Source organism: Cucurbita pepo, chromosome LG02 (assembly GCF_002806865.2).
Source record: "Cucurbita pepo subsp. pepo cultivar mu-cu-16 chromosome LG02, ASM280686v2, whole genome shotgun sequence".
In the NCBI taxonomy this organism is placed as follows: Eukaryota; Viridiplantae; Streptophyta; class Magnoliopsida; order Cucurbitales; family Cucurbitaceae; genus Cucurbita; species Cucurbita pepo.
Window position 1 is genome coordinate 6,355,031 of NC_036639.1, and position 14,119 is coordinate 6,369,149.

Here is a 14,119-nt window from a genome sequence, read left to right on the forward strand (position 1 = left end):
CGTCTTGGAGTATCCATGATATCATTTATGAACACAATGAAAAATGCGTCTAGACATTCCTTGAATACTTAATTCATTAATTCTATAAATATTGTTGGCTCTTTGTCAACCCAGACATGACCATGAATTCATAATAGTCTCACCTCGACTTGAATGCTATCTTTGCCACATCCTCCTTCTTTACCGTGGTCTCGTGGTAGCATGACCATAGGTCAATTTAGGAAAAGAGTTGGTCAAACAAGTCCTCTATAGCTCGTGAAAGAGACTCTCATTAACACGTGGACTTGATCTCCTTCACATTAAAGAACTCCTTCACCATTGAAACCGAGGATTTGAGCTCTTCCTCCCTCTTTGTATCTACCACGCTAGCCAATGTGTCCCAGGCTCATTGCTGGATTAACTTTTTCGCTTTTAACTCATAAACTACTTTGGAGGTACCTTCAGCATTAGTACCCTTAAACTTAAAGTTGGTTCGTAAGGGTGGGTAGACCACCAACTCCTTCCTATAACAATAAGTGCCGACATAATTCTCAGTCAACCAATCCATTCCCATTATCACATCGAAGACACTCATGTTGACGACCAAGAGTTACACCAATGCAAATGTCGGTACATATTTATATATATATATATATATATATATATATATNATATATGTTAATAATAATAATAACCAAACAATAGAGACAAAGTTTGAGGATTATATCAAACAACATAAGACTAATTATAATATTAAAAATTATAAACACAAAATTCTAAATTTCTTAGGATTGTCAGAAACAAAAGCTGTGAGTGACATAAAAGTAAAGCTCTGAGTGTCACAGCATATGTATATATATTTTTGCAGACAGCAAGAGAAAGAGACATGTCCATATGCTCATTTGGACGCTACAACCAATCCATTGTCAGATCCCCAAACCAAACACATTTGTGTTCCTTCCAAAGCCTCTCACGCTTTTTCCTTAAAAACATGTTTAAACCCATCACCACCCTCTTCATATCATTTTATTTGTTTATATTTATTACCCAAAACAACCCTCGATATCCTCTACAAATCCACTGTTCATGAAGGGGTAATTTTGCCAATTACTCATCTTTATAATCTCCTTCCAACTCTTCCTTCCCATCGCAAAGAGAGGGGGGAAGAAATGATCACAGTGGGAGATTTCTACAAGGTGATGTGTGCGATGCTTCCATTGTACTTCGCAATGCTGGTGGCTTACACCTCTGTCAAGTGGTGGAAGATTTTCACGGCGGAGCAATGCGCCGGAATCAACCGGTTTGTTGCGGTGTTCGCGGTGCCGGTGCTGTCCTTCCACTTCATTTCTCAAAACAACCCTTTTGAAATGGACACTAAGTTCATATTGGCCGATACAATCTCCAAGGCTTTTGTGCTTCTTTCCCTCTCTTTGGGGGCTGTTTTCTTCTCCGGCGGCGGCGGAGGCCGGCTTGATTGGGTCATCACTCTCTTTTCTTTAGCTACTTTGCCTAACACTTTGGTTATGGGGATCCCTCTTCTCAATGCTATGTATGGCGATTTCACTCAACCCCTCATGGTCCAACTCCTCGTTCTTCAATGCATCATTTGGTATACAAATCCTTTTCCTTTTCTACGAAAAGAGAAGAATAATTTTATAAAGTATTTGAATTTCTTTTTTTTAAATTTTCAATAATTGCTTTAAATGTTTGTACTTTTAAGGATAGCAAATCTTATAATTTACACCCGTGTGTGTCACCAATTATTATACTAATTACGTCAAATGGGTTTGCATTATTCACCTATATATGTCACAATATTATAAAAATTCACATGGAATATTTTATCATAAAGTTTGAGATCTTATTTTGTAGGTACACATTATTGCTTTTCCTCTTTGAATATAGAGCGGCCATTTTATTGATCCATAACCAATTCCCTGGTCCTTCCGCCAAGGCTATAACAAAATTCGAACTTGACGCCGATGTAATTTCTCTCGACGGTCGAGATAAACTCCTAACGGAATCCGAGATCGATATTCAAGGTCGAATTTGCGTTCGAATTCGGCGATCGACCTCATCAGCACCGGACTCTGGTTTATCGTCGATTGGAATTACGCCACGAGCCTCGAATCTCTCGAATGCTGAAATATTCTCGATCAACACCCCGGTTCAGCTCCATGGGCCACTCCGGTCGAACGACATGTTGTTCGACTTGGGATCAGGGTATGGATCGTCGGATGCATACTCGCTACAACCGACACCGAGGGGTTCGAATTTTAATGACATGGAGATGACGACAACGGCGGGGAACACGCCAACGTGGGGGAGGTCACCAGTGGCAGGGAGTTCAGCTGTGAAGATGGTGTGGGAGTCGCCGGAGAATGGTGGAGGAGGAGAGGGACAAGGGTACAAAGCTGTATTGCCAGGTACGTAGATTGTTGTCGTTTATAGGAGGTGAAGGGACAAGACACTGTCGTTTTGAGAAAGACTAATTAGAGTTTTTTTTAAAAAAAAAAAAAAAAAAAAAAAAAAANTACGTAGATTGTTGTCGTTTATAGGAGGTGAAGGGACAAGACACTGTCGTTTTGAGAAAGACTAATTAGAGTTTTTTTTAAAAAAAAAAAAAAAAAAAACAAACAAACCTGTAGGATGAGACAGACACACTTCTCAGGTTGAATTTGTACGTCTTGTCTCGGAGGTGGGCCACCCCCTTACTAACAAAATTTATAAATAAAATAAAATAAATGAAAATGAAGTCATATGGGTTTGGCATGATTTAAAAGAGAGCACGTGCATAATCATGGAGGGATATATGCCTTTAATTGATCACTCAATTCAGAATTATGATGCTTCATTATGGCCTATAATTTTTAATTTCTTTCCTTTCATTATTATGTCGTTCAATTGAGTATTAGGAGCATTTAATTTTAATTTTGTTAACAAGTAGAATGAAACACTAATTAATTAATTAATGGGTTGGTATGTGCATTGTATGGGATTCAGTAAAAGAAATGAGCTTTAGAGACAGCACCATGACGGCGATGGGTGAGGAGGTGGAGGCGAAGAGGAGCCAGGAGTTGCCGAATGCGTTTGTGATGATAAGGCTTATTCTGACGGTGGTGGGGCGGAAGCTGTCCCGTAATCCAAATACTTACTCCAGCGTGCTCGGCCTTCTGTGGTCCCTTGCGTCGTTCAAGTAACTTTCTAGTTTATGGCCTAAATTTGTGGAGTTTTGAGTTGTTGTGATTGAGCTAAGAAGAGAGTTTTTGTGACCCAGATGGAAGGTGGCAATGCCAAGCGTAGTGGTGTACTCGATAAAGATAATCTCGGATGCTGGATTGGGGATGGCGATGTTCAGCTTAGGTACAATGTTGTGGTCTCGCTGTTGTTGATGTTAGTGAGAAAAGACAATAAAATGTGTGTGGTGTGGTGTGGTGTGTGGACAGGGCTGTTTATGGCATTGCAGCCGAGGATCATAGGATGTGGGGGAAAGAGGGCGTGCATAGGGATGGGGATCAGATTCATTTGCGGACCCATAGCGATGTCCGCTGCTTCACTCGGTGTTGGCCTAAGAGGTGTTAAGTTACACGTTGCCATTGTTCAGGTCCTCTCTCTTTTTACTCTCTTCTCACTCTTTTTTCTCCTTAATGGCTAACCGATATTGTAAAGGATGAAGAGGTTTCCACACCGAGGTTGCTATAACCTTATAAATGATGGAGAGGTTTCCACACCCTTATAAAGGGTGTTTCATTCTCCTCACAACTGACGTGGGATCTCACAATTGAGAACTTGCTAAAACCACCCCAGCTAAATGACCGTGAAAGTTATCTATCTATAATCCTCTAGAGAATCAAATAAATTGCAAAGATATAGAAAGAACAATGAATACAGGATATTTGCTTATAATAGGATGACAAATACAATACTTACCTACGGTAAGCTTTAATCGAAGACAAATATACTCAATTATATAAGATATTTGCGTGTAATAAATGGTCAAATATAATATATATATATATATATATATATGATAAATCATAATTCATGATTAAATATCCTTTAATAACAATCCACCCCCTTTGAGATTCAGTGTCCTCGCTCGCACTTGTTCCCTTCTCCAATCGATGTAGACTCCCCAATCCATACCCTTCGGGTCCCAGTGTCCTTGCTGGCAAACCGCCTCTTGTCCACCCCCTTTGGTGCTCAATCTCCTCGCTGGCACATCGCCCAGTGTCTCACTTCTGTACTATTTATAACAGCTCAAGCCCACTGTTAACAAATATGGCTCTCTTTGTACTTTCCCTTTCGAGTTATCCTTCAAAGTTTTTAAAATGCGTCTGCTAGGGAGAGGTTTTTACACCTTTATAAAGAATGTTTCGTTCTCCTCTCCAACCAACGTGGAATCACATAGCTCTTTACTCTAAACCTAACACTCGGGGTTGTTTTTCTTTTAACGTATGTTCAGGCAGCTCTTCCACAAGGAATTGTGCCATTCGTGTTTGCCCGGGAATATGGGCTGCATCCAGACATTCTCAGTACTGGGTTAGTATATCATTTTTATAACTTTCAACAGTTAGTTATGTGCCAAAATCTTGAATTTCACGAGCCATGGATGTGCTGAAATTTTTCAGGGTTATTTTCGGAATGCTGGTGTCTTTACCAATAACCCTCCTTTATTACATTGTATTGGGCCTTTGAACCAACAAAAAAAGGAGAGAATCCAAAGCATTGAAATCCTTCATCAACGTGACAAAAACAAAATCATAAGTCGCCTTTCATGTCGGATCAACACAATCATGTTCAATGCCGACAATAGGTGTTGTGTTATGTTGTGTTGTGCTGTGCAATATTTAAGTCAACGGACACATTTAGGCTTCCAATTTCTAAGTATAAGGAAGAAGAGAGGGTTGAATATATGATGTGTTGAAAGAAGAAAAGAAAAAGGGTATGTACTTAATTAATGGCTTATGATTATGGTGGGTTTTGTTGTTGCTTAATTAATTACTTGTTGGCGTAAAGTTTCAGCAACCATTTGTATGAGATTTTTGTGATGGAGAAAAGTTATGAGGAATCTATATTTTCTTGGAACATCATAATGAAAGTTTTTTTTTAGAGAAAAATTAGAAGTTTGATTATTGTGTTGTCATCTCTCAAGATATAATAATTTGATTTGTTGCTAAAAAACAAATATAAAAATTCTAAATTGTTAGAACTTTGATTTTCTCGTGAAAGTTTTAGTGGGTGAGTAAAGAAGAAGTAGGGACTAAGTTCTTACCTTGTAGTAGACGATAGTTCTAAGATAGTTGTCTATCAAATTTTGTCTGAAAATAATGTTTCTTTGAAGCAAATCTTATTCATTTTTCTATTGGCTGAGGCAATTCAGACCATATCAAGCCTTGATTCCTTAATGAAATCTCTTCCCCTGCTTCTCTTAAGCTAAAGAATGAGTATTGAAACGACGATTTTACGCGTGGGCATCCAATTTTCTCCTCCAAGCTCTAGGGTTCCTTTTGCATTTTTAAACCGTTTTGGTGCGCTTATTGGTCGGCATGATTTGGATATCCTCAAGCTCGTGATCTTTATGTTCTAAAAATGAGCTTCACTACTTGTACAACAAATTTTGACCCTCAAATTTTTCAAGAAAGTTGTAGTTGGGGAGAAAGGACAGTAGCCTAAGATATTTACGGTCAAAGTTTGCCTGAAAACACTGTTTTCGCCAAAGCAAACTCAATTAAAATTCTATTCGTTGAGGTAATCCATATCATATCAAGCCTTTATTCTTTCATGAAATCTCTTCTTCTCCTTCTCTCGAGCTAAATAATGAGTTATGAAAGGACCATTTTATGCGAGGGCATCAAATTTTCTATTCCAAGCTCCAATTTCCTTATGCATTTTTAAGTAGTTTTGGTGCTTATTGGTCAGCACGATAGGGATCATCTTATGCTCGAGTTTTGAAAGGACGATTTTACGCATGTGCATCAAATTTTCTCTGCCAAGCTCTAGTGTTCTTTCTACTTTGTAAAGTGATTTTGGTGCTTATTGGTCAGCACGATAGGGATCATTAGGGTCGTGGCCTTTTATGTTCTAAAAATGAGTTGTGCTAGGCTTGTAAAAAGACTTTTAAGCATCAAAATTTTCATGAAAGTTGTAGTTGATGAGCAAGGAAGAAATAGGAACTAAGTTCTTATCTTATCGTGAGTTGTAGCCTAAGATATTTGTCGTCAAACTTTGCTTGAAAACACTATTTTCGCCAAACCCAGCCCAATTCAACTTTCTATTGACGGAGGCAATCGGACCATATCAAGCCTTAATAACATCATGAAATCTCTTCCTTTCCTTCTCTTAAGCCAAAGTATGAATTTTGAAAGGACATTTTTACTAGTGAACATCCAATTATCTCCTCCAAGCTCGAGGGTTCCTTTTGCATTTTTAAGTAGCTTTGGTGCTGATTGGTGAACACGATAAGGATCTCCTCAAGCTTGTGGCCTTCACGTTCTAAATATGAGCTCCACTAGACTTTGGTACAACCAATTTTGACCATAGATTTTTTCTGTTATTGTAACGATCCTAAATTTCTACTTAGCCTAAAGTCGCTACTATATATATATCATCGTTATTTTATGAAAAAAATACTTCATTCAAAACTTTATCATAAATACATAGCCATGGACTTACGTATTTTTTAGAAGGTCTTTAATAAAATAACATAAGTGAAAATAAAATAAAATATAAATTTCCTATATTAACCTATATACTACGAAATTAAATGCATACTAACCTGTAGTCTACGAAATTTAAATGGTAAATTACCCTATGCATGTGACATGGTCTCTTAAGTGACGATTCTACCCCTCAGCCGTATAGGGGAGTCTTGCTTTACCTCGAAAATAAGAGTAGCACAGGACTTAAGTATTTTTAGAAATGCTGAGTAAGTGACCTAGATATTGGGGTTAGATGCAAGCACATGCAATCATGAGTAAGACCTATCATATCGGTCTATATTCTCTTAGGCCGCTATCCTAAGCGGGTAATTGGATATGTATTTACTGTTCCACACACAGCTTACACGTGCGAGTATGGACCCACCAGTCAGTTCGCACACCTCCTGGGCCCGTTTCTTGGTCAGACTAGCATCCTCTGGAATTCAACTTCCCACTTCTCAACTTAAGTGACGTGGGACAAATTTCCCCTTCTCTTTTTTTTTTTTTTTCCCTCTAATTTTTGGGTTATTAGAGTTGTAGTTGGTGAGTAAGGAAGAAGTAGGGACCAAGTTGTTACCTTGTCGTGGTCTGTAGTCTAAGATATTTGTCGTCAAAGTTTGCTTTAAAATATTGTTTTTGTTGAAGCAAACCTAATTCAACTTTCTATCGGCTGAAGAAAACCTAATTCAACTTTCTATTTGAGTCCTAAGATATTTGGGTAATGTGGATGATTGGATCTGTTAGGATTATACAACAACGCACACACTCTAGATGAACAGAAAGAATAGAAGAGAGAAAATGCAAGGAATATTGGCTAAAAGATTTGTATTGATTACTTCAGGTAGAATATGGAGAATAAAAAAAGTACATTTTGACCGCTAATGAGTTATATACATGGTTTTAGTTTAGAGAGATATAAACACCTACCAAATATATCTCTGTCACGTCTTTCACTATAAATAGTCATCAGACTCCATATGTTGACAATTATCTCACTTGGAGACTTATCTAGTTAACCAAGAATTTAGTTCTCAGTCTTCCTGCACCATACCAATTGAGGCCTTGCACAACCTCAATGTTTCAACATCAACACATTTTGTCATGTGTTTGCTGGATTCTTTGCACCCTCTATCTTCTTCAAACATATCACCATCTTCCACTAAGTTGCGAGTGAAACGGTATCACATTTTGTGTTTTGTGAATTATAAACCAGTTTCCTCACTAACTGTATGACACTTTGACTATCTTTATAAAAAAATTATTGTGCTGCTTATTGTCCAATTCTTCTAGATAGTTTGTCATCCATATCATCTCCTTTCCAGCTTCAGTTATTGCCACGTACTTAGTCTTAGTAGATGAAAGAGCAACGCATTTCTGAAGCCTAGACATCTCATCATCCATGACTTGCTCCCATTTGGTTGTATTCTCCAACTATGGAGCATCATCAAGGAACTATGATTCCCCTGCATCAATCACCAACATACAGTGTAATGAAGATGAATACCTATCTAGTACTCTAATAGTTCTGGATGATCTCATAAGCATCTGCTCTGGTATCACTTGCTACGCCTCTAGTTTCTCAGCAATAGTCTTAGGAGTTTCTTGAGTATCTGCTACAACATCACTAGGTGAATCTTTTAGCAACTCAACCTTAACTCACACTTGTTTCGTTGTCTTGGAATCTTTCTTCTCTTTGTCCTTGTACAAGACATTTTCATTAAAGGCCACGTCATAATATCTCATGACTTTTCTGTTCTTGTAATCCCAAAACTTGTACTCGATCATGTTAGAACCAAAGCCTATAAAATAGCACTTCACAGGCTCAGCGTCAAGCTTGACACTCTTCATTGTATCAACATGAACATACGCAGTACAACCAAAAGTTCTCAAGTGAGAGTACTTCAGTTCTTTTCTTGTCCATACTTCTTCTAGCAACTTGAACTCCAAGGGTATTGACGGCCCTCTATTGATCAAGTAGAGTGTTTTATTTACAGCATCGACCCAGAATGTCTTTGACAATCCAAAATGAATCCTCATACTCTTTGCCCGCTCATTCAATGTTCTGTTCATCCTTTCAGCAACATCATTTTGCCTTGCTTTAACGGAATTGCCCTCATTAATTGAATTCTCTCAACTGAACAGAATGCTTTCAATTCTAACTTGTAGTACTCTCCTCCATTGTCAAATCTAAGGCATTTGATCTTCAAGTCGGTTTGATTTTCAACTTCAGCTTTTTATTTCTTGAAGGTGAACTTGTGTTTCCGGAAATAAATCTACACCTTCGTGCTGAAATCATCAATGAAGGTGACATAGAACTTTGATCCGCCAAGGATAAAACCGAAGATGGACTCTTAGCCATAGACTTGAATTTGATGCACTCTCAGCAATAGTAGCCATGTTCATACACCTTGCAATGGTGCATAAGTATAAGGCCCAATAGAAAATAATAACTACAATAATACAATCAACAAGTCCTAGGGTTCAACTATTTAACCAAACCCTTAGCTAGCCGCCAACCCATTGTTCACGAAGTAGACTCAAGCCAATACTCACAAACCCTAAGCTGCCGCCCTCCCTTTTTCTCTTTATCTTCTTCTTGTTTAAGCAGCTGCTGCCGCTCAACATTCACGTTGTAATGCCCCGTTACATTATATATAATAATAATAATAATAATAATAATAATAGTAAAATAAAAATAATAAAATGAAGATTAAAAAAAAAAATAACTGACCACCTCCCCTTTAATCTCTCTACCCTACCCTACAATAGCTCTCTAATTGGATCAATAATTCTGCAAACAAAACAATAATTCTGCAAACAAAACAGAAACAAAGAAAAAAATTTATGGGGAGAAAAAAGACAGATAATAGAGATGGTTAGGAAGATAATGGAAGAGAGATGTCATCTAAAAAGTTTAGTAGTCACATTTACCTTTTTCTTTTATTGGAAGGATATTAATATGTTGCAATTATTTAGATCTGAGTTAGAAATTATGGTATGAAAGAGTAGATTAAAATTTGGTAGGAGAAAAGAAATACAAAGAAAAAGGGGAAGATTGGGATTATGGTAGGGTACCAAAAGAGTAGATTAAAATTTGGTAGGAGAAAAGAAATACAAAGAAAGAGGGGAAGATTGGGAAAACAAATCAAATAATAAAAAAGGGAAAGAAAACAAAAGGAAGAACGGTTGTAAATAACAAAGCCAAATATAAAATCTTGTAATGAAACTGATAACATAATTAAAAGAATTAGATATGAGAATAGAATTAGAAAAGAATTAGAAAAGAATTAGAAAAGAATTAGAAAAGAATTAGAACTCAAAGAAAAAAAAAAATGAAAGAGAGAGAAGATTTTAAAAAAGAAAAGAAAATTGAATCGATTTAAAATGGCAAGGTTAATAGATTTTAAGAAAGAAAAGAAAATAAGTTAATTGCATAGACATTTTTAAAGAAAGAAATGAAAATCAAATTCAATTGAAAATGACAAGTACAATAAATAGAATTAAAAAAAAAATGATGATTTAGGAAAGAAAAGAAAATCAGAATCAATTAAAGTAGCCAGTGATAATAAATTTAACCAAAATATTACATAGGAGATAAACTCGTGAGAAGGAAAATGGAAAATAAGAAAAATTATTATAATTTGTACCCATCAAATATAATATTATTATAAACCATATTTGAATGAAATGATCCAAATAACATGAAGTTTATTACCCAATATAATTTAGAAGCAATGAAAATATGGAATTCGATTTTTACTGAGGTCGTTTTAGTGTCGTATTTCATATTGTTAGTTGGATTATTAATTAAAATGTGAAATATTAACAAAAGATGACGAACGGTGTGATAGGAAGCGAACTCCGGCAACATTTGAAGTAGCTCTCGAGGAACGGGAGCTTACGTTAATTAAATTAGGGAGTACTCCGGGTAAGGCCAACCAAGTAAGTGGCCTTACTATAAGATAGGTTAAAGATTGTTTGAATTATGATGATGTATGAGTATGACATTGTGTTGTGATGTATGTTAAATGTACGTTATTTATGTTTCGATGCATGACGTACATGTTATATATGATGCATTTAATGGCTTCTATGATGAGTATGATGTATGCATGACGATGTTATTAACATGATGATGTTTTCCATGTTGAACATGCCTTATGATGTTTTTTGTCATATTGCATCATGTCGTTAGATCGACATAGGACACAACCCTAAGAGTATGAAAATGATATTAATGTAAATATCTACGAGCACATGTTACATAGTGTAACCAAGAGTGAGACTAGAGCATTGTGTCAGAAGAGATGTATAATTGGACTTAGAGGGACTTCATGCATATTGTATGTTCATAAGCATAGGGCTACTTCCCCTAGAGATGATGAGTGCGGACGTGCACCGTATGATGAGCACAAATGCGCACAGGTGCGAATGCACATAGATGAGGGTGTTCATGAGGCGCATGACACTATGGGGTTCCGCTGACCTCCGGATGTCGCTACAGATTAGCTTGACCAGAGGGTCCAGGGGGTGTGTGAGCACCCTGGGGATTCACACTCGCACGTGTGAGTCGTGTGTAGGGAAGTAGTACACATCTAATTTGTTCGAAACTGGAGGCCACCCTTAAGATGATTAGAGATAGGTCCCTAATTCATGATTGCATGTGTTTGCATTAGCATGACCCCTATAGTGTGCTCACTTATTGAGTATTTCTTCGAAATACTTAGGTCGTGTGCCATATTGTTTTTCAAGTAAAGGCAAGGTGCCCATGTACGGTTGACGGCGGTGTCGTGATCAGAGACTATGGCACATGCATAGGATAGTTGCATATTTAAAATTTCTAGTCTTGGTTAGGATAAGGTGTTTGCATTTCATTTATTTAAATTATTTAATTTGTAATTGTTTTATTTTATTTTGAACTCCAGCATGATGTTTGAAACACGTAAGTCCAACAGTGTTTTCTAATGTTTTAACGTAAGTCCACCTAGTCTTGGTTAGGATAAGGAGTTATATTCTGCATTAGAGATGAGCATGAGATGTTAGTGTCGACTCTAAATATGTGAAAATTTAGGGTCGTCACACACGTCATCCCGTTGCCACCCATCGCTCACAACTCGGGACCCTCCTGTTGAAACTAAATGTTTTGTGTTTTTAAAAGGATCGAATATATTTCTCATAAGGTTGTGTGTTGTACTTTGTGCTTCATAAATAAATATTGGGTAATTGATGACTGTCTGGGTAATTAATGATTGTTATGTTGCGTGTGTAATCCGTTGGTGGTTGATAAATATTGGGTAATTCATGACTGTTAAACACGATGAAAACTGTTGCATGTGTAGTTGTATTTGATGATTGGTCTGATGTGAGTTGTATAACATAATATATTAAGTCACCCTTCGGGGTGATTGCAGAAAATGACTACCAAGGTAAATAGTTACACTGTGTGTTTCGGTAACTAGCCACTAATAGTCACCCTTCAGGGTGATTGCAGAAAATGACTACCAAGGTAAGGGTTACACCCTGTGTGTTTCTGGTAACCAGCCTTCAATAGTCATTTTAAGGAAGTTTCGGGTAACTAGCCACTAATAGTCACCTTTCGGGGTGATTGCAGAAAATGACTACCAAGGTATGGGTTACACCCTGTGTGTTTCTGGTAACCAACCTTCAATAGTCATTTTAAAGAAGTAACGAGGGATGTTGATTTTCTCGTGGTAATGAATACACACTGTGTGTTTCGGGTAACCAGTCAGGGATAATCATTTTAAGGAGTAAAGGTGGGCGTTGATTTTCCTGTGGCAATAATCACCCGCTGCATAGTTCGAGTGATTAACCACTAAGGTCTCTTGATTTTGGTTGATCACCTTGATAATTTATGTATTTGACCCAATAGGAGAGTTCCTTGCTCAGTATTTTAATACTCATCCTGTTTTTAAAATGATTTTCAGGGGAAGCTGTGGCACGGAGGTGACGAGTAGGATGCAAAAGTCAGTCATGGAGCGACTCAAGGATTTTATGGTTTTGATAGAATTTTATTTTGATGGAAAGACGTTTATGCACTTGTGTTTATTGATTTAAACTATTTGTGAACGCCTAGTTTATGGGAACTAGGCGGTCATGCCAGATTACCTTTTGATTGTAATTTCCTGTGTTGTTTGAACATTTTTTTGGTTGCATGTTTTAACCTTTTAAAAGGGGTACCCCGCACCGGATTTTAATAAATGACTGCTTTTGCATAGTTTTCATTGATTTTAAAACAAATCAAATTATTTTTTTGGTAATGACTCTAACTGATACTTATCAGATAAGTCGGATCGTTACAGTTAGTATTAGAGCCCAGTTATGGGATTCTGTAGACTGCTTACATCGTAAGCTAAAGAGTCTCCCATGACTGAACGGCGAACCCTCGTCACTTTCAGGTACGCTTGGCCATAAAATGGATGAATATGTATCGTTGAATATTGATATTACATTGGCTATCATGGGTGATTTTACGTACGCTTGTAAGTCAAAAGTAGTGGATAATGTATGAATATGTATTGTCAAATATTGATATTTTGATTGGCTATCGTGGGTAATTTTACGTACCCGGCTGAAAAATGAAATTTTACGTACACGTGGCATAATACCGAGTTGAAAAATGAAATTTTACGAGGTGGTTAATTGTTGGTTAGGAACGAAACAAGGAAAAACATGTCTCACCAAGTAACAAATTTGGGGGGTAAACGTGCTCGAAGCGGGCCAGCAAGGGTGCAGGAGAACCATCTTTAGAGGCCCCACTTCAAGAACAATCAGTAAATGCAACCCAAATTCGGGAATAGGAGTTTCCCATCTGATCCACTGAGAGAAAATCTTGATGCGCTGGAAGTACCTAATATGACCTCCATGATGGGAATGATGCAATCCATGGCACAGACAGCTGAGCAAATGGCACAACTGATCCCGACCTTAGTGCAAAGCGCCAGGCAGATAACCCATCACAACTGGGGGAATGCCGACGCGATAGAAGAAAACAAGTATTTTCGAGCTTTCAAACGTTGGGATCCCGAAGTATTCGAGGGAAATTTCAAGGACCTTGTCGTAGCTGAATTGTAGTTTTTTTCTATTGATGAAATTTTTCGACGCACGAAATGTCCGGAGGAGCAGAGACTAAGTTGTGTGACTTACATGTTACGTAATGATGTTAAACTGTGGTGGCAATCAGCCTCCCTGGCGATTGCTACAAACAAAGATGATATCACCTGGATGCAGTTTAGAGCAGTGTTCCTCCAAAAATACTTCAAACCAATGGTGCGATATAGGAAGCAATGTGAATTCCTAAGCATAGAGCAAGGAAACAGGTCAGTAGAGGAGTATGAACGAAAGTTCACCCGCCTATCCCTTTTCGCCCCAATAATGGTCGCGACAGAAGAGCAGAAAGTAGAATGTTTTATTATGGGCTT

The 14,119-nt window shown here is 37.5% G+C and overlaps 1 protein-coding gene across 1 annotated transcript; it reads left to right on the forward strand.

The window, feature by feature from the left end:
- Positions 1 to 1,148: 1,148 nt before the first annotated feature.
- Positions 1,149 to 4,821, forward strand: LOC111789006 (auxin efflux carrier component 6). Its single transcript, XM_023669619.1, has 7 exons — positions 1,149 to 1,588; positions 1,852 to 2,405; positions 2,983 to 3,175; positions 3,257 to 3,342; positions 3,426 to 3,583; positions 4,445 to 4,521; positions 4,611 to 4,821. Exons 1-7 carry the CDS (start codon positions 1,149 to 1,151, stop codon positions 4,675 to 4,677), a joined length of 1,575 nt encoding a protein of 524 aa, XP_023525387.1. The 3' UTR covers positions 4,678 to 4,821.
- Positions 4,822 to 14,119: the final 9,298 nt, after the last annotated feature.